This window comes from Nomascus leucogenys, chromosome 20 (assembly GCF_006542625.1).
Source record: "Nomascus leucogenys isolate Asia chromosome 20, Asia_NLE_v1, whole genome shotgun sequence".
Classification (NCBI taxonomy): domain Eukaryota; kingdom Metazoa; phylum Chordata; class Mammalia; order Primates; family Hylobatidae; genus Nomascus; species Nomascus leucogenys.
In genome coordinates, this window is record NC_044400.1 from 33,121,339 (window position 1) to 33,147,020 (window position 25,682).

The following is a 25,682-nucleotide window of genomic DNA, read 5'->3' on the forward strand; positions in this document are numbered from 1 at the left end:
TTGGTTACTGTAGAAAGCATGATTGTTGGTGGGATCTGGCAGAATCCGCTGCCTGTTGTAAAGGGCCAACACAGCTGCCATCAACATTTCTCCCTTTGTTCACCCACATGATATTTCAGTTACAGCCTGTAAATGAGGAAATGTGCCTCTACTCAGTTTCAAAAAACAATCAAAGGAGCAGCACAATCGCACAAATTCATTTTTGTAGTATGCCCTAGCTAATTCAGCAGTCACTATTTTCAATTGGTGTCTTTTGTGGAGACAAAAAGCTTTTTGGTTAATGTGTACATACTTGCCTGTCTCACTGGGGACTTGTGAGGCAGTCTCTACAGTCCCTTCTGCCACCATGCCCAACCCTGAATTCTCTCTGCTTATTGTGCAGTATCCCTTGTTTTGATTCTTTACCTCCCTCATCCAGTTGTCTGTGTCACTCCTCCTGTCATTAAAATAACATGGCCATTTGGGTCACGCTGGCCTTGATGTTGCAACACCATTTCCTCATTTTCATCACCTGAATGCTTAAGAAAACATGGCCCCAGTATTCACGATGCTAAAATTAAACTAGCAGTGTCTCAATACAAAGCACAACAATTAATCCACAGGCAAAGTGGATGGTCACGTTCAAGATTATAGTGCGCTTAAGTTACATCACAAGTAGTGACATAATAATGGATGATCCACTGTGGTGTACTACAAATCATGGTGGTTGTCCTCAGCAACAGAGACTAAGGAAGGTGATGTATCCATTTGGCACTAAAACCAGTGTTGCCTTCAGCCTCTGTTTCTGGGGATGTCATGTGGGTTTTGTACCTTTCCCCTAATCTCCTGTATCAATCACTGAAAACCTCGACTTTTCTCTTCCCATGGGAGAGTTTACTCCCTTTTAACTTTTTGGCTTCTTCTTTAGGACTTTTAGTGTTAAAAATGGTACAATCCCAGACAAGTGGGATAGTTGATCATCTTATCATGTTTATAGAATCAAGAAATAATGTCTCAATTTAAAAAGTCAATTGTATTTATAAATACTAGCAACAAACAATTGTAAGTTCAAATTTTTAAAATGCCACTTACAATAACATTTTTAAAACATGAAGTAAGTAGGGATAAATTTAATAAAATATGTTCAAGACCTATACCTGAAAACAATTAAACATCGGAGAGAGAAATTACAAAGAGCTGAATAAATGTAGAGAAATCCATGCTAATAGATGAGAAGACTCAATATTAAAATGTCTTTTATTCCTAAATTGTTCTATAGATTCAACTCAATCCAAATCGAGATTTCACCAGGAAGTATTTTTTAGAAATTGAGAAATTGGTTCTAAAATTTATATAGAAGTAGAAAGGACCTAGAATAGCCAAAACAATTTTGAAAAATAAGAACAAAGTTGGAGGACTTACGCTACTTGATTTCGTGACTTATTTGAATCTTGTAATAGCAATTAAGACACTATAATGTTGGCAAAAGAATGAAAGATAGATTAACAGAACAAAATAGAGTCCAGAAGTAGATGTATGCATATATGGTCAATTGATTTCAACAAAGCACCAAAGCAATTCAATGGGAGAAAGGATAGTGTTTGCAAGAAATGGGACTGTGACAACTAGATCTCCATATATTTTAAAGAATGATTCTTGGCCCCTACCTCACACCATATACCAAAATTAACAAATTCAAAATGGGTCAGAGATGTAAATGTAAGAGTGAAAAACCATAAAGCTTCCAGAAGAAAACATAAGAGAAAGCCTTTGTGACTTTGAATAAGGCAGTGTTCTTTGGTAGGACACAAAAACATGAATCATAAAAGAAAATGTTGATAATTGGACTTCATCAAAATTACAAACATCTGTTCATTAAAAGACACTATTAAGTATAAAAGACAAGTCACAGACTGGAAGAAAGTTTTGCAAAATACTTAGCTGACAAAGGGCTTGTTACTAGGATACATACAAATTCTAAAAACTCAATGTAAAAAACCCTCAAAAACAAAGAAACAAACAAAAAGCAGCCCAAAGACTTAAACAGGCACTTCACCAAAGAAGATATAAATAGCAAATTAGCACAGGAAAAGATGCTCAAAATCACCAGAGAAGAGGGAAATGAAAATTAAAGCTACAATGAGATACCACTACACACCTATTAAGAAGGCTAAAAACTAAAAATTAAAATAAAAAAACAACCGACAACACCAAATGCTGGTGAGGATGCAGAGCAAAAGGAACACTCAGACATTGCTTGGTGGGAATGCAAAATGCCACCACCACTCTGGAAAAGTTTGACTCTTTTTTTTTCCCAAAAGTAAACATGTACTCACCACATGACTCAGCCATCTTATTCCTAGATATTACCCAAGAGAAATGAAAGCATATGCCCACACAAGGACCTGTACATAAATGTTCTAGCAGCTTAATTTAATGATAGCCAAGAACTGGCAAATGGATAACAGATTGTAGCACATCTATATAATGGAGCCCAGTCAGCAATAAAAAGAAATAAAGTACTGATATAGACATCCACATGAATAAATCTCAAAAGCTTTATGCTGAATGAAAGAAGGTAGTCTTAAAAAGCTATGTACTGGTTGGGCACGGTGGCTCACGCCTACAATCCCAGCACTCTGGGAGGCTGAGGTGTGCGGATCACTTGAGGTCAGGAATTCAAGACTAGCCTGGCCAACATGGTGAAGCTAAAAAATACGAAAATTAGCCAGGTGTGGTGGCGTGTGCCTGTAATTCCAGCTACTCAGGAGGCTGAGGCAGGAGAATCACTTGAACCCAGGAGGTGGACCAGTGAGCTGAGATCATACCACTGCACTCCAGCCTGGGCAAGAGAGTGAGACTCCAACTCAAAAAAAAAAAAAAAAGATATGTCCTGTAGGATTCCCTTTATATGCTATTCTAGAAAATGCAGATTATAGAGATAGAAATCCAATCAGTGGTTGCCAAGAGTTGGGGTGGAACACAGAATTTCTGAGGGTGATAAAAATGTGTATATCATGATGTGGTGGCAGATGCACTATAACATACATTTATCAAAACAAGCAGAACTGTACATTTTTAAAGTGTGAGTTTCCCTGTATGTAAATTATACCACAATAACCTGACAACAGCAAAAGAGAGAGACATTGGACTGCATCCATCCAACTCCACTTCTTACCAGGGAGCTCCCGGGAGCATCTCTAGTGTCTCTCCTCCCTGCCCTGCCTGGGGTGGGCTGAGCAGCACAGCATCCCCGCAGAGAGAATGGAGAATGGGCAATGTCCACACAGGGGAGTGGCATGGGGTGAGAAGGAACCTTAGTCCCGTCAGCCCTGAACACCAGCCCATCTCTCATCACCGTGTAGCAGAGTGAGCTCAAGTTGGGTTTCTGACATCTATTGGCAGAGGAGGGCCAAAACACGAGGGGTGGGGAGTGTTGTACAGATTAGGGCTGACTGAATGATCAGCCCTAATCTGTACAACAGATCTGTGCAGTCTAAGCTTCCAAACAGCAGCAGCTGTCCTTGACCCCTTCCCCTCCTAGTCGGCCCCTCCCTGACCTTCCGAGGCCTGTGGGAAGGGCAATACCCGTTACCACCTGGCTTCGATCCCTACAAAGCTTCGTGTGGTACCTAACTTTTCTCTCTAGGATATTTGGGGAGCTGAGAGAGGAAATTGTTGTTGAGTGATCACCTGTTAAGTCCCAGGCCATGTCCACTTTGTATAAAATACTTAAAAATAAGGCCAGGCACAGTGGCTCCCGCCTGTAATCTCAGCACTTTAGTAGGCTGAGGAGGGAGGATCACTTGAGGTCAGAAGTTCTAGAGCAACACAGCAAGACCTCCTGTCTCCTAAAAATTTTTAAAAATTAGCTGGGCGTGGTGGCACGGGCCTGTGATCCCAGCTACTGAGGAGACTGAAACAGAAGAATCGCTTGAACCCAGGAGATCTAGGCCGCAGAGAGCTGTGATCCCGCCACTGCACTCCAGCCTGGGTGACAGAGCCAGAGAGACTCTGTTTCAAAAAATTTTTTAATTAAAAAATTAATAAAAGATTTAACGTGACTCTTAGTCACCTGAGATGGACGCTGACCCCATTTTACAAATGTGGACATTGAGACGCAGGGAAGTTAAATCCCCCTGTCAGAAAAAGGCTAGCGGAGGTTTAAGGCTGTGTGAACGTGACTCCAGAGCTGAGGGCTTTGAAACACCGCCTGCTCCGGTAGTTGTGGCTGGCCTTGCTCCACATACATCTGGTTCTATCTCCTTTGCTTGGGTCTTCATCCATGCAGCGAATTCCTTAGCCACAGATGTCCGTCTGCTCTCTAGCTCACAGCGAGCTCGCTGCCCGAAGTCCTGCTCCGGTTTCCTGGGTGGACCTGACCGCGTTCGGGCGCACGTGGGACGACTCACACCTGTCAAGCAAAGCGGGTGAGGCCGCGCCTGTGAAGGGCGCCTGGCTCCTCCGCAGGAGCGGCGCGGCGCCCCCGGCTGGAACCAGGTGTAACTGCAGTTACCCTGGGATCACAGGAACGGCTGGCGGCAGGACCGTCCCCGCCTCGAGAAGGTGACGGGGTTTCCTGCGCTGCCGGCCGAAGAGGCGGCCGTGACGCAGCCCGCCGTGCAGAGCCCCAGTCGGTCGACAGGCGTGCAGAGCTCTGCAGAGGACCCTTCCGCCTTCTGGGCAGCCTCCCAAGCCGTGGCACCCCCAAACCCCAGCACTGGGCACTTGGGAGCATTGCAGCCGCCCTGGCTCGTACCGGTGCCAGTGTTTTGGGCACCTGGGCTGGTTTGGACATGGGTGCCCCGGGCAGAGTCTATTATGCAGGTCAGAATCAATGTGTGGAGCCTGCATAGACTTGCCCTGGAGCGGCTGCCTGTGCTGGGGTGGGGAGGAGTGGAGGGCGAGAAGTTGGTGGGGAAGGGAAGCGGCGCCAAAAGAATACCCACATCTTGTGCCTGGAAGGCAAAGCAGAGGGCAGTGATCTCTGCAGACTTGCGGGGGCGACGCCTGGAGCAAACAGGGACATACAAGCTGGTGCCTTCTGTGGTTGTGCATGGGGTCTTCATGCTTCCTGCCTGAGTTCCCAGAAGCTTGTCTCTGCTTTTCTAGGCAGCTGCCACAGCCTGTCACAAACAGCTCCTGGTTCTCCACTTCTCATAGTCTCAATTTCAAAATCCATTGCCTCACCCTCCACCTCCTCTCCACCTCCACCCCCTCCTAGCACCTCCCAACTGCTTGTGTTCTGTGTCTCCCCATTGTCTCCCAACCTGGAGTGGGGTTGGGGGGGGGGATGTCTTTCCTCCTGTCTGCCCTTTGATGTCCAGCTGAAGTGTCACCTCCTACAGGCAGCCTCCCCTGGCTATGCCAGCTTGTACTGATTGCCCTCTCCTCTGAATTCTGTAAGCATTTCCTATGTGTACCTGCCCCTGGGCAAGGTGGGCCTGACTTGTTAGAGTGTTAGAGTTTTACCCTGTTCCTCTAGGAGGGCCTGGTACCACCACAGCCCAGCATGGTGTGGTGCCTCAGCAGGAGGCATCTGGTTACAATCAACACAAGCTGTTCCAGCCAGTTTAAAGAAACTTCAGGAGGAATAGGGTTTTAGGAGGGCATGGGGACCCTCCTGCACCCGAAGCCAGGATGTGCCACCAATCACAAGGAGGCAGGGGCCTCTTTTCGCTGCTCCCTGGGACTCTCCAGGTGTCCGTGGCCTCAGCCTCCCTTTGCACACCTGCATCTTCCTTCTCATCAGCTTCCTCTGCTCTAAGCGTAAACATGGATGCCCAGGACCTGGCCTCAATCTTCCGAGTCTGGTACTTAACGGTGTACTGACAGTGTGAGACCCTACTCCTCTGAGCGATCCCCTGGGCTGGTGACTTCCCTGTGCAATCAACGGAAGCCAGCGAGGCAGGGTCACATGCCCCGTTTAGAGGTGCAGACTTTGAGAAGGAACGTGGGCAAGTCTTCCCAGGAACAGGTAGGGCAGGGAGGAAAGGGGGGCATCTCTGGTGCAGCCCAGTTCGGAGCAGGAAGACGCTTAATAAATGCTGATAGACTGCAGGACACAGGCAAAGGTGCTGAGCTGGACCCTTTATTTCTGCCCTTCACCCTTCTCCCTTCTGGCACCCTGGCCAGGAAATTGCTGCAGCCTTTCTGGAATCCCGTTCATTTTTCTTACTGGTCCACAAAAGGGGCCAAATGGAAGCAGCAAGACCTGAGTTCAAATTAAATCTGCCAACTACCAGCTCAGTGAATCTGGGCAAGTAACGCAAAACTTGAGTGTTCTTACCTGAAAAACAGAGGTTAGAGGGATGCTATGTGCAGTTGTGTGTGTGTGTGTTGGGGGTGGGGGTTGGGGGGTGACTTGTGAGCAATTGGAGGTGAGGGTGGAGCCCAGTGCTCAGCACCCATGCACTGGGGACCCAAAAAGGAGCATCTTCTCATGATTTTACGTATCAGAGATTGGGATGGCATGTCATTGGGACAGTGTCTTTTTTCTTATGTGGTGGCACATAAATACATGCTTCTTATAATTAATGGCATCTTAGATTTGATGAAATATGGAATATTACCTGTTATGCTGATCTTGGGCAAACTACAATATCTCCGGGTAAAAATGTCCCCATCTGAAAAACAGGGACAACATTCCTCCCTCAGCCAGCCACTATGGAGCTAAAATGAGACCACATTTGTCAAGGGTTTTGTCCTCACCTCCCTCCCTGCTGGACGGCATCCTTGGTGGGCAGAGGTGGGCTTCGGGCAGACCAAGCCATGCTGAGCTAGGACCAAGAGTGCTAGTGCCACTGTTTGTCTGTGGAGAGGGAGGCCTCAGTGCTGAGGGCCAAGCAAATATTTGTGGTTATGGATTAACTCGAACTCCAGGCTGTCATGGCGGCAGGACGGCGAACTTGCAGTATCTCCACGACCTGCCCCTGTGAGTCCCCCTTCAGGCAGGTCTATGAGGGGTGTGGAGGGAGGGCTGCCCCCGGGAGAAGAGAGCTAGGTGGTGATGAGGGCTGAATCCTCCAGCCAGGGTGCTCGACAAGCCTGAGCTTGGGGTAAAAGGACACAAGGCCCTCCACAGGCCAGGCCTGGCAGCCACAGTCCCAGGTCCCTTTGCCATGCGCCTCCCTCTTTCCAGGCCAAGGGTCCCCAGGGCCCAGGGCCATTCCAACAGACAGTTTGGAGCCCAGGACCCTCCATTCTCCCCACTCCACTTCCACCTCTGGGGGTGTCGGATTTGAACAAATCTCAGAAGCAGCCTCAGAGGGAGTCGGCAAGAATGGAGAGCAGGGTCCGGCAGGGTGTGCAGAGGGCCACGTGGCCTATCCACTGGGGAGGGCTCCTTGATCTCTGGCCACCAGGGCTATCTCTATGGCCTTTTGGGGCACCCGGTGGTTTGGGGCAGGGGTTGAGTTTCCAGGCCTAAAACCACACAGGCCTTGCCTTGAGTCCTGGCTCTGCGAGTAATGCGTGGATGTAAACATGGATACCCAGGACCTTGCCTCACTCTTCCGAGTCTGGTGCCTGCAGTGTACTGACGGTGTGAGACCCTACTCCTGGAGGATGGGGGACAGAATCTGATCGATCCCCTGGCTTGGTGACTTCCTTGTGCAATCAATGGAGGCCAGCTAGGGTTGGATTTTTAATAAACCACTCAACTCCTCCGAGTCTCAGTTTCCCCCTCTATGAAATGGGGTTGACAGCATTAACAGCTACCTCTTGGGTGGTTGTGAGCCTTAACTGAAGTCATAATATCTCATGTTTACTGAGCATGAGCTATGTGCAAAGCCTGTTTTGAGAGCTTTATGTGAACTAACTCCTTTAATTCTCACAACACCCTTTAGGGCAGAAATACAACACGTTATTCCATCCGTTTTACAAATGAGGAAACTGAGGCGTGGAGCAGTTAAGCATCTTGCCCAACATTGCCCTCCAGTAAGTGCTGGAGCTGGAATTTGCACTGTGCAGTCTGGCTTCATGGCCTGCCCTGTGAATCCTGTAAAAATTGTTTGAAAGACACCATGAATGTCCAATCAATGTTAGCTAATATTCTCAGCCCAGTCATCAGACCGGCAGAGGCAGCCACCCCACTGTCCCCGGGGAGGACACAAACATCCTGGCGCCCTCTCCACCGCATTTTGGAGCTGCTTTCTAGGCAGGCAGTGTGACCTCAGCCCTATGCAGAGCAGGCAGCCGAGGCCTTCTGAGGGTGGCTATGTGTCTAGTGAACAAGGACCCTCAATCCCAGCTTCCGCCCTGACAGCCAGCACACAGGGACAGCCCTTTCATTCCACTTCCACCTGGGGGTGCAGGCAGAGCAGCAGCAGGGGTAGGCACTGCCCAGAGCTCAGAAGTCCTCCTCAGACAGGTGCCAGCGCCTCCGGAATGTGGCGGCTCACAAGCCTCCTGCTGTTCGTGGCCACCTGGGGAATTTCCGGCACACCAGCTCCTCTTGGTAAGGCCACCCCACCCCTACCCCGGGACGCTTGTGCCCTCTACAAGGCCCTGGTGGGCATCTGCCCAGGCCTTCACAGCTTCCAGCATCTCTCTGAGGCCTGGGTGAGGTGAGGGGCAGATGGGAATGGCAGGAATCAACTGACAAGTCCTAGGTAGGCCAGCTGCCAGGGTGCCACACAGGGGCTGCCAGGGCAGGCATGCGTGATGGCAGGGAGCCCCGCGATGACCTCCTAAAGCTCCCTCCTCCACACGGGGATGGTCACAGAGTCCCCTGGGCCTTCCCTCTCCACCCACTCATTCCCTCAACTGTGAAGACCCCAGGCCCAGGCTACCACCCACATTATCCAGCACAGCCTCTCCTACTCAAATGCACACCGGCCTCATGGCTGCCCTGCCCCAACCCCTTTCCTGGTCTCCACAGCCAACCGGAGGAGGCCATGATTCTTAGGGAGGTCTGCAGGACACGTGGGCCCCTAGAGCCACACCAGGCTGTTGGTTTCATTTGTGCCTTTATTGAGCTGTTTATCTGCCTGGGACCTGCACCCCCACCCTTTCCCAAGGTGTCCTCAGCTCAGGCATACCCTCCCTCTAGGATGCCTTTCCCTCCATCCCTTCTTGCTCACACCCCCAACTTGATCCCTCCCTCCTAACTGCGCCCTGCACCCAAGACAGACACTTCGTGGAGCCCAGGAGGCACTTGGGGACCCTTCCTGGGTGATAGGGCTGTCTATCCTCCAGGTGTCCCTGCCCAAGGGGAGGAACATGGGGAATACTTGGTTGGGGGAGGAGAGGAAGACTGGGGGGATGTGTCAAGATGGGGCTGCACTTGGTGTACTGGCGGAACAGTGAGATGATTTAACTTGGCAGCCTTTAGAGCAGCAGCCAGGGCTTGAGTGCTTATCTCTGGGCCAGGGACTGTACTGGATGTTTTACATGATGGTCTCATCCCCATGTTTTTGGATGAGTAAATTGAACCTTAGAAAGGTAAAGACACTGGCTCAAGGTCACACAGAGGTCGGCGTGGGGTTCTCAGGGAGGCCTGTCCATCTCAGAGCAAGGCTTCATCCTCCAACTGCCATCTGCTTCCTCGGGAGGAAAAGAGCAGAGGACCCCTGCGCCAAGCCATGACCTAGAATTAGAATGAGCCTTGAGGGGGCGGAGACAAGACCTTCCCAGGCTCTCCCACCTCTGCTTCCTCAGACCCCCTCATGGCCCCAGCCCCTCTTAGGCCCCTCCACCAAGGTGAGCTCCCCCTCCCTCCAAAACCAGACTCAGTGTTCTCCAGCAGCGAGCGTGCCCACCAGGTGCTGCGGATCCGCAAACGTGCCAACTCCTTCCTGGAGGAGCTCCGTCCCAACAGCCTGGAGCGGGAGTGCATAGAGGAGATCTGTGACTTCGAGGAGGCCAAGGAAATTTTCCAAAATGTGGATGACACAGTAAGGCCACCATGGGTCCAGAGGATGAAGCTCAGGGGTGAGCTGGTGACCAGCAGGGGCCTGGAGGAGCAGGTGGGGACTCAATGCTGAGGCCCTCTTAGGAGTTGTAGGGGTGGCTGAGTGGAGCGATTAGGATTCTGGCCCTATGGTGTCGGCCAGACACATGTGACTGCAAGAAACAGAATTCAGGAAGAAGCTCCAGGAACGAGTGTGGGGCGACCCTAGGTGGGGACTCCCGCCAGCCACAATGTAGGTGGTTCAGTCCACCCTCCAGCCACCACTGGGCACCACTGCCTCCCCTTCCCATCTCACAAAGAGGGGACCCAAAGACCATCCTGCTTCCACCCATGCCTCTGCTGATCAGGGTGTGTGTGTGACCGAGACTCACTTCTGTCCACATAAAATCGCTCACTCCTGTGCCTCACATCAAAGGGAGAAAATCTGATTGTTCAGGGGGTCGGAAGACAGGGTCTGTGTCCTATTTGTCTAAGGGTCAGAGTCCCTTGGAGCCCCCAGAGTCCTGTGGAGGTGGCCCTAGGTAGTATGGTGAGCTTGGTAACGGGGCTGGCTTCCCGAGACAAGGCTCAGGCCCGCTCTGTCCCTGGGGATCGCTTCAGCCACTAGGACCTGAAAATTGTTCACGGCCTGGGCCCCCTTCCAAGGCATCCAGGGATGCTTTCCAGTGGAGGCTTTCAGGGCAGGAGACCCTCTGGCCTCACCCTCTCTTGCCCTCAGCCTCCACCTCCTTGACTGGACCCCCATCTGCTCCCCTCCATCCCCACCACCTCTTTCCCCAACAGCCTCCCTGGCAGAAGCCAAAGTGACTTTCTGCAGGCACATATCTGATCACGTCAAGTCCCCACCGTGCTCCCACCTCACCCATGGTCTCTCAGCCCCAGCAGGCCTTGGCTGGCCTCTCTGATGGAGCAGGCATCAGGCACAGGCCGTGGGTCTCAACGTGGGCTGGGTGGTCCCGGACCAGCTGCAGCAGTCGCAGCAGCAACCCTGGTACCTGGTTACGAACGCAGATCCTCTGCCCCCGTCCCCCCAACTCTGAAGAACACTGGCTTAGGGAAAGGCGAGATGCTCAGGGGTCCCCCAAAGCCCGCAGGCAGAGGGAGTGATGGGGCTGGAAGGAGGTCGAGTGACTCGTTGAGGGATTCGGGTCCCTTGCATGGCAGAGGCTGCTGTGGGAGTGGACAGTCGCGAGAGCAGCACTGCAGCTGCATGGGGAGAGGGTGTTGCTCCAGGGATGTGGGATGGAGGCTGGGCGCGGGCGGGTGGCGCCGGAGGGCGGAGGAGGGGCAGGGAGCACCAGCTCCTAGCAGCCGACGACCATCGGGCGTCGATCCCTGTTTGTCTGGAAGCCCTCCCCTCCCCTGGCCGCTCACCGGCTGCCCTGCCCCACCCGGGCGCGCCCCCTCCGCACACCGGCTGCAGGCGCCTGACGCTGCCTGCTCTCTCCGCAGCTGGCCTTCTGGTCCAAGCACGTCGGTGAGTGCGTTCTAGATCCCCGGCTGGACTACCGGCGCCCGCGCCCCTCGGGGTCTCTGGCCGCTGACCCCCTACCCCGCCTTGTGTCGTAGACGGTGACCAGTGCTTAGTCTTGCCCTTGGAGCACCCGTGTGCCAGCCTGTGCTGCGGGCACGGCACGTGCATCGACGGCATTGGCAGCTTCAGCTGCGACTGCCGCAGCGGCTGGGAGGGCCGCTTCTGCCAGCGCGGTGAGGGGGAGAGCGGGGCGCGGGCGGGCGGCGGGGCGGGGCTGGGGCCGGGTTGGGGGCGCGGCACCAGCGCCAGCTGCCCGCGCCCTCCCCTGCCCACAGAGGTGAGCTTCCTCAATTGCTCGCTGGACAACGGCGGCTGCACGCATTACTGCCTAGAGGAGGTGGGCTGGCGGCGCTGTAGCTGCGCGCCCGGCTACAAGCTGGGGGACGACCTCCTGCAGTGTCAGCCCGCAGGTGAGAAGCCCCCAATACATCGCCCAGGAATCACGCTGGGTGCTCGCGGGCGGGGTGGGCAGGCCCCCTGACGGGGCGCGGCGCGGAGGGTTTCTAGCGAGGGAGCGAGGAACAGAGTTGAGCCTTGGGGTAGCGACAGACGCGCCCCAACACCGGGGCCACTGTTAGCGCAGTCAGCCCGGGAGCTGGGCGCGCCCTCTGCTTTCCCTGCTTCCTTTCTTCCTGGCGTCCCCGCCTTCCTCCGGGCGCCCCTGCGCACCTGGGGCCACCTCCCGGAGCGCGAGCCCAGTGGTGGCTCCGCTCCCCAGTCTGAGCGTATCTGGGGCCAGGCCTGCAGCGTCCTCCTCCATGTAGCCTGGCTGCGTTTATTTTCTCTGACGTTGTCCAGCGTGCATCGCATTTCCCTCTTTACCCCCTTGCTTCCTTGAGGAGAGAACAGAATCCTGATTCTGCCTTCTTCTATATTTTCCTTTTCATGCATTTTAATCAAATTTATATATGTACGAAACTTTAAAAATCAGAGTTTTACAACTCTTACATTTCAGCATGCTGTTCCTTGGCATGGGTCCTTTTTTCATTCTCATTAAAAGGTGGACCCTTTCAATGTGGAAATTCTTATCTTCTGCCTCCAGGGACATTTGTTACTTATTTCTTCTACAATCTCCCCTTTACTTCCTCTGTTTTCTCTTTCTGGACCTCCCATTATTCAGACCTCTTTCCTCTAGTTTTATTGTCTCTTCTATTTCCCATCTATTTGACTTTGTGTTTTCTTTCAGGGAACTTTCTTTTTTCTTTTTCTTTTTCTTTTTTTTTTTTTTTTTGAGATGGAGTTTCACTCTTGTCCCAGGCTGGAGTGCAATGACGTGATCTCGGCTCACCACAAACTCCACCTCCTGGATTCAAGCGATTCTCCTGCCTCAGCCTCCCGAGTAGCTGGGATTATAGGCATGCGCCACCATGCCCAGCCAATTTTATATTTTTAGTGGAGAAGGGGTTTCTCCATGTTGTTCAAGCTGGTCTTGAACTCCTGACTTCAAGTGATCCACCTGCCTTGGCCTCCTAAAGTGCTGAGATTACAGGCGTGAGCCACCGCACCCAGCCTCTTTCAGGGAACTTTCTACAACTTTATAATTCAATTCTTCTGCAGAAAAAAATTTTCAGCCAGGCTCAGTAGCTCAGACCTATAATTCCAGCACTTTGAGGGGATGAGGTGGGAGGATTGTTTGAGCTTGGGAATTTGAGACTAGCCTGGGCAACACAGACCCTGTCTCTATTTTTAAAGAAAGTAAAAAAAGATTTAAAAATTTAACTTTTTATTTTGAAATAATTAGAGATTTCCAGGAAGCTGCAAAGAAATGCCTGGTGGGCCTGTTGGCTTGTGGGTTTCCTGCAAGGCCGTGGGAAGGTCCTGTCATTGGCAGAACCCCAGATCGTGAGGGCTTTCCCTTCAGGCTGCTTTTTTTTTTTTTTTTTTTGAGACGGAGTCTCGCTCTGTCACCCAGGCTGGAGTGCAGTGGCGCGATCTCGGCTCACTGCAGGCTCCGCCTCCCAGGTTCACGCCATTCTCCTGCCTCAGCCTCTCCGAGTAGCTGGGACTACAGGCGCCCGCCACCACGCCCGGCTAATTTTTTTTGTATTTTTAGTAGAGACGGGGTTTCACCGTGGTCTCGATCTCCTGACCTTGTGATCCGCCCGCCTTGGCCTCCCAAAGTGCTGGGATTACAAGCGTGAGCCACCGCGCCCGGCCTTCAGGCTGCTTTCTAAGAGGACTCCTCCAAGCTCTTGGAGGATAGAAGACGCTCACCCTTGGTGTTCGGCCCCTCGGAGCAGGGTGGGGCGGGGGAGCTGGCTCCTGTGCAGGCTGTGGACATTTGCGTGACTCCCTGTGGTCAGCTAAGAGCACCACTCCTTCCTGAGGCGGGGCCTGAAGTCCCTAGTCAGTCTCTGGTTCACCTTCTGCAGGCAGGGAGAGGGGAGTCAAGCCAGTGAGGAGGGCTTTCGCTGTTTCTCTTACAAACTCTCAACATGCCCTCCCACCTGCCCTGCCTTCCTGGAAGCCCCACGGCCCCCTATGGTTCCGTGGTCCAGTCCTTCAGCTTCTGGGCGCCCCCATCACAGGCTGAGATTTTTGCTTTCCAGTCTGCCAAGTCAGTTACCGCGTCCATCCATCTGCTGTAAGCTTCTGGAACTGTGTTGCTGTTGTGCCCTCTCCATTCTCTTGTTATTACGCAGCTCCCCGGCGGATGATGTCCCATTGCTCTTTTAAGTCTAGGTATCTGGACTTGGCATTCAAGGCCCATTTTGAGCAGAGTCGGGCCGACCTTCCAGCCCTCAGTTCTCCATGGTGTATGCGCTCTCTTCTTGGCAGGGTGGCCTCACAGACATGCCATGCCTACTGTAGGAGCTCTCCAAGAATGCTCATCTCCTTCTCCCTATAATTCCTTTCCTCTGCGAGAAGCTCAGCAGCATCCCAGCCTGAGACCTTACTAATCCCAGGGATGACCCCCAACAGCCCTGGGGTACAATGAGCTTTTAAGAAGTTTAACCACCTATGTAAGGAGACACAGCCAGTGGGCGATGCTGCCTGGCCTAACTCTTGCCATTGGGCGGTACTGTTTGTTGACTGACTGACTGACTGGAGGGGTTTTATAGCTAATATTAATGGAGTGGTCTAAGTATCATTGGTTCCTTGAACCCCGCACTGTGGCAAAGTGGCCTGCAGGCAGGAGGAGGACCAAGACAGGAGGGCAATCTGGGGAGGAGTGCCTGGCAGGCCCCTCACCACCTCTGCCTACCTCAGTGAAGTTCCCTTGTGGGAGGCCCTGGAAGCGGATGGAGAAGAAGCGCAGTCACCTGAAACGAGACACAGAAGACCAAGAAGACCAAGTAGATCCGCGGCTCATTGATGGGAAGATGACCAGGCGGGGAGACAGCCCCTGGCAGGTGGGAGGCGAGGCAGCACTGGCTGCTCACGCGCTGGGTCCGGGGTCACTGAGCCCATCCTGGCAGCTGTGCTCAGGGTGCAGAAACCTGGAGGGAAGCACTGCCATTGCTTTTGGGAGATGATAAAGGTGGGGTATGCTTCAGGGAAAGATGGACGCAACCTGAGGGGAGAGGAACAGCCAGGGTGGGTGAGGGGAGGGGCATGGGGGCATGGAGGGGTCTGCAGGAGGGAGGGTTACGGTTTCTAAAAAGAGCTGGAAAGACAGTGCTCTGCTGGCGGGATTTTAGGCAGAAGCCCTGCTGATGGGAGAGGGCTAGGAGGGAGGGCTGGGCCTGAGTACCCCTCCAGCCTCCACATGGGAACTGACACTTACTGGGTTCCCCTCTCTGCCAGGCATGGGGGAGATAGAAACCAACAAGTGGGGGTATTGGCCCTGGGGACTCAGACTCTGCGAGGGTCAGGACCCCAAAGACCGGGCAGCCCAGTGGGACCAGAGCCAGGACGGCCCTTCAAGCTAGGGGCTGAGGGAGGCCCAAGGGGAACATCCAGGCAGCCTGGGGGCCACAAAGTCTTCCTGGAAGACACAAGACCTAGCCAAGCCTCTAAGGATGAGAGGAGCTCGCTGGGCGATGTTGGGTGTGGCTGAGGGTGACTGGAACAGTATGAACAGTACAGGAACAGCATGGGCAAAGTCAGGAAGACACCCTGGGACAGGCTAACACTGTAAAATGGGCAAAAATAGAAAATGCCAGAAAGGGCCTAAGCCTATGCCCATGTGACCAGGGAACCCAGGAAAGTGCATATGAAACCCAGGTGCCCTGGACTGGAGGCTGTCAGGAGGCAGCCCTGTGATGTCATCGTCCCACCCCATTCCAGGTGGTCCTGCTGGACTCAAAGAAGAAGCTGGCCTGCGGGGCAGTGCTCATCCACCCCTCCTGGGTGCTGACAGCGGCCCACTGCATGGATGAGTCCAGGAAGCTCCTTGTCAGGCTTGGTATGGGCTGGAGCCAGGCAGAAGGGGGCTGCCAGAGGCCTGGGTAGGGGGACCAGGCAGGCTGTTCAGGTGTGGGGGACCCCGCTCCCCAGGTGCTTAAGCAAGAGGCTTCTTGAGCTCCACAGAAAGTGTTTGGGGGGAAGAGGCCTATGTGCCCCCACCCTGCCCACCCCTGTACACCTAGTATTTCGCAGTAGGGGGTTCTCTGGTGCCCTCTTCGACTCTGGGCACAGGTACCTGCACACACATGTTTATGAGTGAGGGGCTACACAGACCCTCACCTCTCCATTCCCACTCATGTGGAGCAGGCTCTGTGTGGGCCTCAGCACCCCTGGGTGCAGACACCAGCAAGGCCTGGCCTCAGGGCTGGGCCTCCCACAGACCGACGGGGATGGAGCTGTACAGAGGGAGCCCTAGCGCCTGCCAAAGCCACAAGCTGCTTCCCTAGCAGGCTGGGGGCACCTATGCATTGGCCCCGATCTATGGCAATTTCTGGAGGCGGGGGCCGGGGGGGGGGGTCTGGCTCAACTCTTTATGCCAAAAAGAAGAAAAAGCATATTGAGAAAGACCAAATTCACATTTCCTACAGCATAATCTATGGCCAGTGGCCCCCCGTGGGGCTTGGCTTAGAATTCCCAGGTGCTCTTCCCCGGGAACCATCAGTCTGGACTGAGAGGACCTTCTCTCTCAGGTGGGACCCGGCCCTGTCCTCCCTGGCAGTGCCATGTTCTGGGCGTCCTCCTCTCTGGGTCTCACTGCCCCTGGGGTTTCTCCAGCTACCTTTGCTCCACGTTCCTTTGTGGCTCTGGTCTGTGTCTGGGGTTTCCAGGGGTCTCGGGCTTCCCTGCTGCCCATTCCTTCTCTGGTCTCATGGCTCCATGACTCCTGAAAACCGACCAGCATCTTGCCCCTTTGGGATTGACACCCGTTGGCCATTCCTTCTGGCAGGAAAAGTCACCGTTGATAGGGTTCCACGGCATAGACAGGTGGCTCCGCAATAGTGCCTGGGACGTGTGGGTGCACAGTCTCCGGGTGGAACTTCTTCAGGCCCTCTGCCCAGGCCTGCAGGGGCACAGCAGTGGGTGGGCCTCGGGAAAGTGCCATTGGGGAGAGGCTCCCCGCAGCCCACTCTGACTGTGCCCTCTGCCCTGCAGGAGAGTATGACCTGCGGCGCTGGGAGAAGTGGGAGCTGGACCTGGACATCGAGGAGGTCTTCGTCCACCCCAACTACAGCAAGAGCACCACCGACAATGACATCGCGCTGCTGCGCCTGGCCCAGCCTGCCACCCTCTCGCAGACCATAGTGCCCATCTGCCTCCCGGACAGTGGCCTTGCAGAGCGCGAGCTCAATCAGGCCGGCCAGGAGACCCTTGTGACGGGCTGGGGCTACCACAGCAGCCGAGAGAAGGAGGCCAAGAGAAACCGCACCTTCGTCCTCAACTTCATCAAGATTCCCGTGGTCCCGCACAATGAGTGCAGCAAGGTCATGAGCAACATGGTGTCTGAGAACATGCTGTGTGCGGGCATCCTCGGGGACCGGCAGGACGCCTGCGAGGGCGACAGTGGGGGGCCCATGGTCGCCTCCTTCCACGGCACCTGGTTCCTGGTGGGCCTGGTGAGCTGGGGTGAGGGCTGTGGGCTCCTTCACAACTACGGCGTTTACACCAAAGTCAGCCGCTACCTCGACTGGATCCACGGGCACATCAGAGACAAGGAAGCCCCCCCGAAGAGCTGGGCACCTTAGCGACCCTCCCGGCGGGGCTGGGCTTTTGCGTGGCAATGGATGGGACATTAAAGGGACATGTAACAAGCACACCGGCCTGCTGTTCTGTCTGTCTGTTACTTCCCTCTTTTGGGCTCTTCTGGAGGGAAGTAACATTTACTGAGCACCTATTGTATGTCACATGCCTTATGAATAGAATCTTAACTCCTAGAGCAACTCTGTGGGGTGTGGAGGAGCAGATCCAAGTTTTGCGGGGTCTAAAGCTGTGTGTGTTGGGGGGGATACTCTGTTTATGAAAAACAATAAAAAACACAACCACGAACCCGCCAGAGCCTTTTCCAGGGCTTTGGGAAGAGCCTGTGCGAGCCGGGGATGCTGAAGGTGAGGCTTGACCAGCTTTCCAGCAAGCCCAGCTATGAGGCAGATACGTTTAGCTCATATCACAGAGGAGGACACTGAGGGGTCTGAAAGGTTTACATGGTGGAGCCAGGATTCAAATCTAGATCTGACTCCAAAACCCGGATGCTTTTTTCTGTTCTCCACTGTCCTGGAGGACAGCTGTTTCGACGGTGCTCGGTGTGGAGGCTACCATTAGCTCTGTAGGGAAGCAGCCAGAGACCCAGAAAGTGTTGGTTCAGCCCAGAATGAGCTCACAGTGTCGCAGGGGAAGCTGTTTAAGAACAATGTTACACCATCATGAACAGCAGTAAGAAAGAGGCTCTGGCTTAACCTGGCCCGATAGGCCTAATTGGATGAGACAGAAATAAGTCAAGGATGCTCTGATTTGAAATCATGAAGTACCTGATGAAAAGAAATGGTGGTGAGATAAAGCTGAGAAAATTCATCTAAAGCCCAAAATTAGTCTAGCTCTCTGTGTGGCCTAGGCAAGTCTTTTTCTCCTCTCTGGGTGTGATGGTTAATTTTAGGTGTCGATTTGACTGGATGAAGGGATACCCAGATGGCTGGCGAAGCCTGATTTCTGGGTGTGTCTGTGAGATGTTCTGGAGGAGATGGGCCACTGAGTCGGTGGACTATGTGGGGAAGATCTGCCCTCAGTGTGGGCGGGCACCATCCAATCAGCTGGGGACCCAGACGGAATAAAAAGGCAAAGGACAGGTGAATTCTCTGTCTCTCCTGGAGCTGGGACACCCTTCTCCTGCCCTTGGACATCAGTTCCAGGTTGTCAGGCCTTTGGACTCTGAGACTTATACCAGTGGCCCTCCAGATTCTCGGGCCATTAGCTCTGTACTGAGGATCCTGCTATCAGCTCCCCTGGTTCTGAGGCCTTGAGACCTGGACTGAGCCAGGCCGGCTTCCCTGGCTATCCAGCTGGCAGGTCTGCCATGGGACACCTCAGCCTCGATGATCACAGAAGCCAAATCCTTAATAAGCCCCTTCTCATCTATCTGTATCTATATGCGCATCCTATTAGTTCTGTCCCTGGAGAACCCTGACTAATCCAGGGGACATCAGTAAAATGAAGGGATTGGATGAGAGCAGTGGTTCTACACCCTGGCTGCACATTTGCATCTCCCAGAGAGCCTTTTTTTTTTTTTTTTTTTTTTTTTTTTTCTGAGGTGGAGTCTCACTCTGTCTCCTGGGCTGGAGTGCAATGGTGCGATCTCGGCTCACTGCAACCTCCACCTCCTGGGTTCAAGTGATTCTCCTGCCTCAGCCTCTTGGGATTACAGGTGCACGCTAGTAGAGATGGGGTTTCACCATGTTGGCCAGGCTGGTCTCGAACTCCTGACCTCATGATCCGTCTGCCTCGGCCTCCCAAAACCTTGGGATTACAGGCGTGAGCCACCGTGCCCGGCCCCGGAGAGCTTTTAAAAACACTGATGTGGCCGGGCACAGTGGCTCAAGCCTGTAATCCCAGCACTTTGGGAGGTTGAGGCGGGCGGATCACGAGGTCAGGAGATCGAGACCATCCTGGCTAACATGGTGAAACACCATCTCTACTAAAAATACAAAAAGTTAGCCGGGCATGGTGGCGGGCGCGTGTAGTCCCAGCTACTCGGGAGGCTGAGGCAGGAGAATGGCGTGAACCTGGGAGGCGGAGCTTGCAGTGAGCCGAGATCCTGCCACTGCACTCCAGCCTGGGTGACAGAGTGAGACTCCATCTCAAAAAATAAGTAAATAAATAAATAATAAAAATAAAATAAATAAATAAAAATAAAAACATTGATGTCCAGTCCCACCCCCAGAGATGCTAATTTAACTGATTGTGCCAGGGGAGCAGGGACCCAGACATTGATATTTTTACAACTCTCCATTTCATTTCAATGTGTTCACTGGAGTTGAAAGCGACTGGGCTAGGCCAGGTGCCGTGGCTCATACTGGTAATCCTGGCGCTTTGGGAAGCTGAGGCAGGAGGATCGCTTGAGCCCAGGAGTTCGAGGCCAGCCTGGGCAACATAGGAAGAACTTGTCTCTATTTAAAATAATAATAAATAAATAAAAATAAATTAATAAAAATGGACCAAATGGTCTTTAAGGGCCTTTCTTCTCAGGTAAACTCTAGTTCTAAGACTCTCCAGGCCAACGAGGATAAAGCCAGTTATCTGAGAAAGCACAGCACAGCTCAGTCCATAGTAAAATAAAGAGGACTTGATTTGTGGCCGCAGCTGCGGCCAGACCAGAGGGGACACCAGGACCCACGGAGTTAGCTATCTGTGTGTGGCCACAAGAAAAGAGACCTGCCCGAGCTGGGGCCTGTGGGATTCTCCTCCTTACTGACCTGGGGGAGGAACAGATGGGGCTGCCTGGAAATGGGAGCAAACCGCACCCGGGGCTGGAAGCACCTGCCGAATGGCACAGGGCCAGTGCCCACCACAGTCTCAGTGGAGGTGACAGACTGAGAGAATGACAGAGGGCTGGAAGTCTTCGCCTCTGCTGAAGATTCCCGGGTGGGCTGCTGTCAGGATGGTGACCCTGCATGGCCTAGAGCACCTCTGGCATGACAGTGTGGGGAGATCCACCAACCTGCTGCCTGGGGAAACCGGGGAAAATTAGAAAAGCAAACAAACATTTCAAGTCCTGGAAATGGCCCTGAGGGCAAACAAAACAAGAACAAAAATACAACTTTTAAACCAACAGAAGAAAACTTGATGTGCCCAACAGAAAGCAAAGAAGAGGAATGAAAATAAGCAAGAAGCACGTATAAATCAACTGCATTTCTTTACACGAACACAAACATGTGGAAACCCAGGTTAAAAGCACAACACCACCCCAGTCACTTTAAGGAAAGAAAGTACTTCAATATACATTTAGCAAAACATGTACCAGATCTGTGTGACAAAATTCACAAAATACTGGGAATGTCCATTCTCCCAAAATTGATCTACAGATGTCATGTAATTCCTATGAAAATCCCAGTATGTCTTTTTGTGGACATAAACAAGGTACTATATGTGTGTGTATGTGTGTAAAGGACCTCAAATGACTAGAATGTTTTGGAAAAAAGAATTAGAGAAATCGCTCCAGCCAGCGTCATGGCTTGTTGAATAGCTACAGTCATCAAGACTATGTGGTGCTCATGGAGGAAGAGACACAGGGATGGAGCAAAATGGAGACTGGAGCGAGACCCACACAGCTACAGCCTTTTGATGTTTGACAAAGATACAAAAGTAATTCAGTGGAGGGGGGAGAGGCTTTTCAACGAAGGGTGCTGGCACAGTGGGGCCTCAATATGCAAAAAAAGTGAACCTCAACCTATATCTCTCACCTCATACAAAAATTAACTCAGCATGGAACTTAGGCCAGGTGCAGTGGCTCACACCCATAATCCCAGCACTTTCGGAGGCTGAGGTGGGTGGATCCCCTGAGGTCAGGAGTTTCGAGACCAGCCTGGCCAACATGAAGAAACCCTGTCTCTACTAAAAATACAAAAATTAGCTGGGCGTGGTGACACACGCCTGTAATTGCAGCTACCCAGGAGGCTGAGGCAGGAGAATTGCTTGAACCCAGGAGGCGGAGGTTGCAGTGAGCCAAGATGGAGCCATTGCATTCTAGCCTGGGTGACAGAGTGGGCTCAAAAAAAAAAAAAAAAAAAAAAAAGAGAATGGAACTTAGATGTAATGTAAAACTACGAAACAAAACAAAAGAAAGTACAGTTGATGGAAACTGTGAAATAAGATGGAAATAATAACAATAAATGTAATTAGGTTAAGCTTACCGATTAAAAAAGATAAATCTAAGAATTAAAAAACCAGTGAGACAATATATTGATTAGAGACAACTTAAAAAGCACCAAAAGACTGAAAATAAAGAATGCTGGAAATTCCATGCAACTTTGAATGAAAAGAAAGCTAAGTGATTCCAGTAATGAATACAATGGAAATTATGATAAAAATACCATATAGCAATGATGAACATGATATACAGAAAAAATCACATATGTAAAGATCTAATTATTATAAAACAATATGTACCCCTGCAACATAACCTCAAAATACTGCATACAGTGTGACATTTGACAGAAGGGAAAGGAGAAATAAACAACTTTTACTTGTATTTGGAGAGTTTTAAAAAAAATTCTCTTATAAACCAATAAATCAAACAGACTTTTAAAAGTGGATATGTAGATGATTTTTTGTGTGTGACAGAGTCTCGCTCTGTCGTCCAGGGTGGACTACAGTGGTAGGATCTTGGCTCACTGCCATCTCTGCCTTCCGGGTTCGAGCAATTCTCCTGCTTCAGCCTCCCAAGCAGCTGGAACTATAGGTGCCCACCACCATGCATGGCTAGTTTTTGTATTTTTATTAGAGATGGAGTCTCACCATGTTGGTCAGGCTGGTTTCAAACTCCAACCTCAGGTAATCCACCCACCTTGACCTCCCAAAGTGCTCGGATTACAGGCGTGAGCCACTGTGCCCAGCCGAGCGATTCTTTCTGAGCACACTAGGAACATTTACAAAACCATACTGGACCAGGAAGAAAGCCTCAAAAAATTCCAAGGGATCAATATAATACAGAACATGTCCTCTAGCTAAAAGACAAAAAAAGTAGAAATTTCCAATGAAAAACTTTAAAAATGCCATATGTCTGCAAACTAACATATTAGCAGGCAATCGTAAGATAAATTAAGAAAAAAAAAAAAAAAAAAAAAAAAAAAAAAAAAAAAAAAAAAAAAAAAATTGTGTAAATGAAGTGCAAATGCTAATTTGATGTTTCACAGCTACAGACAAAAAAAAAAAAAAAAAAAAAAAAAAAAAAAAAAAAAAAAAAAAAAAAAAAAAAAAAAAAAAAAAAAAAAAATAATTTGTTTCACAGCTACAGCAACACCAGGAGGGAAATTATACCTTTAAATATACTTATCCAGGCTGGGCGTGGTATCTCATGCCTGTAATCCCAGCACTTTGGGAGCCCAAGATGGGTGGGTCACCTGAGGTCAGGAGTTCAAGACTAGCCTGGCCAACATGGTGAAATTCCATCTCTACTAAAAATACAAAAATTAGCTGGGCATGGTGGTGGGCGCCTGTAATCCCAGCTATTTGGGAGGCTGAGGCAGGAGGATCACTTAAACCCATGGAGTGGAGGCTGTGGTGAGTCAAGGCTGCATCATTGCACTCCAGCCTGGGCAACGAGCGAAACTCCGACTCAAAATAAATAAGTAAATATTCTTATCCAGAAACAAAAAGTTAAAAGCAAATACATGTTATTCGGGGTTCTCCAGGGAAATGAAATTGACCGGATAGAGAGAGAGAGATTTATTTCAAAGAAGTGGCTCAAATAATTGTGAAGGCTGATAAGTCTAAAATCTGCAGCGTGGGCCTGCAGGCTAGAGACTTAGGGAACACTCACAGTTTGAGTCTGAGGGCAGTGTGCTGGCAGAATTCCTTCTTTCTTGGGTAGAGTCAGCCTTTATTAAGACCTTCAACTGATTGGATGCGGCCCACCTGCATTATGGAGGATAACTTGCTTTATTCAAAGTCCACTGGTTTAAGTGCTAATCTCATCCAAAAAAACATCTGCCCAGAAAACATTCGAAATGATGTTTGACCAAATATCTGGATACTGTGGCCTAGCCAAGATGACACATAAAATTAACCATCACAAAGAGTCACGGGTTGAATTGTGTCCTCCCAAAATTCACACGCTGAAGCCCCAACCTCCAGAAACTTGGAATGTGACCTTATTTGGAAATGGGGTTGCTAAGGATATAATTAGTTAAGACAAGGTCAATACAAAAGTTAGCTGGGTGTCGTGCTGTGCGCCTGTAATCCCAGCTACTTAGGAGGCTGAGGCAGTAGAATTGCTTGAACCCAGGAGACGGAGGTTGCAGTGAGCGGAGATCAAGCCACTGCACTCCAGCCTGGGCGACACGGCGAGACTCTGTCTAATAAATAAATACATACATACATACATAAATAAAAAGACAAGGTCATTCTGGAATAGGGTGGACCCCTAAAATGACTGGTGTTCTTATAAAAAGGAGAAATTGGGGCACAGACATGAACGGAGAGAAGACAACGTGAACACACGGGGAGAACACCACATGAAGATGAAGGCGGAGCTCAGGGCCACTCATCTACAAGCCAACGGCTCCCAAGACAGCCCGCAACCTCCAGAAGCTGGGAAAGCAGCCTTGACCAGCTTCACCCTTGCAGCCCTCAGAAGGCAGCAACCCTGCTGACACCTCAGTCTTGAACTTCTAGCGTCCAAAACTGTGAAACAATGGATTTCTGTTATTTAGGCCACCCAGTCTGTGGTACTTTATTACAACAGCCCTTGCAATCTAATACAGCAGGTGACATGAAATCCTTACTTAAGAAGCTGGAAAAACCAGATGCAGGATCACACCTGTAATTGCAGCACTTTGGGAGGCTGAGGAGGGAGGATCACTTGAGCTCAGGAGTTCAAGACCAGCCTGGTCGACAAAATGACCTTCTCTCTACAAAAAATCAAAAGGTTAGCCAGGCATGGTGGCATATACCTATGGTCCCAGCTACTCGGGAGGCTGAGGCAGGAGGATCTCTTGAGCCCAGGAGGTTGAGGCTGCAGTGAGCTGCACTCCAGCTGGGGCAACAGAGTGAGACCCTGTTTCAATAATTACATAAATAAATACATACATACACACGAAACTGGGAAGAGAGCAAGTGACGTAAAAATCTTACTTAAGAAGCTGGAAAGTGAGTAACACAAACCCAAAGAAACAAGAAGGAGGGAAATATAAAGATAAGGAGGCAGAAATGAGTGTAAGAGAGGTGCAAATGATGAACACAAGAAATAACATCAAAAGCAGAGAGGCAGATCTATGAAAAATGCAGGTTAGAAAGAGTGACAGGGGCGTTGCAATGATTTTACTATAAGCTAATACATTTGAAAGCCTAGGTGAAATACACACATTCCTGAATGAATATAAAATACTAACACTGGTGCAAAAAGAAAACTGCAGTGCCGGTAAAAGCCATTTCACTCCCCTTCAAAAGCTTCTGTCTCGTGCTGCTTTGTGTGCGAGTTCTGTCAAAGTTTTAAAGAACAGTTAGTTCCCATCTTAAACAAGTTTCCTCCCCCAAATGGAAAAAGAACAAAACCCACCCAACTCATTTTATGATATTCTGTGCCACGCAGCCAGGCTAGAACTTCTGTACCTCCTGGAGGGAAGCACCCACATCCTTTGGCTCCTGAGTGTGGAAAGCTCTGCCCTCTGGCTCTGTGAAAGCGGCTGTCTCCAGACAGACTCGGGTGCAGGCAGCTCCTTGCAAGGTCAGCAGGGAGAGCATGCCCCATCTGCCCGTCTTTTGAAACATCCTTTTTGCCCCATATTGACTGATTGATTGATTAACTGATTGAGACAGAGTCTTACTCTGTCATCCAGGCTGGACGGAGTGCAGTGGCACAATCTCAGCTCACTGCAACCTCCGCCTTCCTGGTTCAAGCAATTCTTCTGCCTCAGCCTCCCCAGTAGTTGGGGTTACAGGCACCTGCCACAAATCTCAGCTAATTTTTGTATTTTTAGTAGAGACACAGTTTCACCATGTTGGCTAGGCTGGTCGTGAACTCCTGACCTCACGTGATCTGCCCACCTTGGCCTCCTAAAGTGCTGGGATTACAGGCATGAGTCACTGCGCCTGGCTCCCCATCTTTGATTTGAACATGTTTTTTGTTTTTGTAGATTTAGGGGTGTGAGTATAGATTTCTTGCTTGCATGGATTATGCAGTGGTGGAGTCTGGGCTTCTCG

The 25,682-nt window shown here is 51.0% G+C and overlaps 2 protein-coding genes across 3 annotated transcripts in view; one reads left to right on the forward strand and one right to left on the reverse strand.

The window, feature by feature from the left end:
- Positions 1 to 6,846: 6,846 nt before the first annotated feature.
- PROC (protein C, inactivator of coagulation factors Va and VIIIa) lies at positions 6,847 to 17,870 on the forward strand. 2 transcript variants are annotated; one of them, XM_030800999.1, is made up of 9 exons: positions 6,847 to 6,913; positions 8,347 to 8,437; positions 9,709 to 9,875; positions 11,345 to 11,369; positions 11,462 to 11,599; positions 11,702 to 11,836; positions 14,637 to 14,779; positions 15,657 to 15,774; positions 16,929 to 17,822. In XM_030800999.1, exons 2-9 carry the CDS (start codon positions 8,368 to 8,370, stop codon positions 17,516 to 17,518), a joined length of 1,386 nt encoding a protein of 461 aa, XP_030656859.1. In that variant the 5' UTR covers positions 6,847 to 6,913; positions 8,347 to 8,367; the 3' UTR covers positions 17,519 to 17,822. The 2 variants fall into 2 exon arrangements, with proteins under 2 accessions (XP_030656859.1, XP_030656858.1); XM_030800998.1 differs by lacking the exon at positions 6,847 to 6,913 and having other exon boundaries at positions 8,353 to 8,437; positions 11,462 to 11,836; positions 16,929 to 17,870.
- Positions 17,871 to 23,255: 5,385 nt separating this feature from the next.
- The window catches only part of IWS1 (interacts with SUPT6H, CTD assembly factor 1), a 93,679-nt gene continuing 91,252 nt past the window's right edge, over positions 23,256 to 25,682 (reverse strand). Inside the window, exon 18 of the transcript XR_004027234.1 lies at positions 23,256 to 23,396. The gene's annotated coding sequence lies outside the window, so the exon portion shown is untranslated. The remainder of the gene's footprint in view (positions 23,397 to 25,682) is intronic.

What these genes read in the sequence shown, in the direction of transcription:
- PROC (XM_030800998.1), top strand. Translation starts at nt 8,368, where the DNA reads ATGTGGCGGCTCACAAGCCTCCTGCTGTTCGTGGCCACCTGGGGAATT. An exon ending in CCTGCAGTGTCAGCCCGCAG is followed by an intron (nt 11,837 to 14,636) that starts GTGAGAAGCCCC and finishes TGCCTACCTCAG; the next exon opens with TGAAGTTCCCTTGTGGGAGG. An exon ending in GAAGCTCCTTGTCAGGCTTG is followed by an intron (nt 15,775 to 16,928) that starts GTATGGGCTGGA and finishes TCTGCCCTGCAG; the next exon opens with GAGAGTATGACCTGCGGCGC.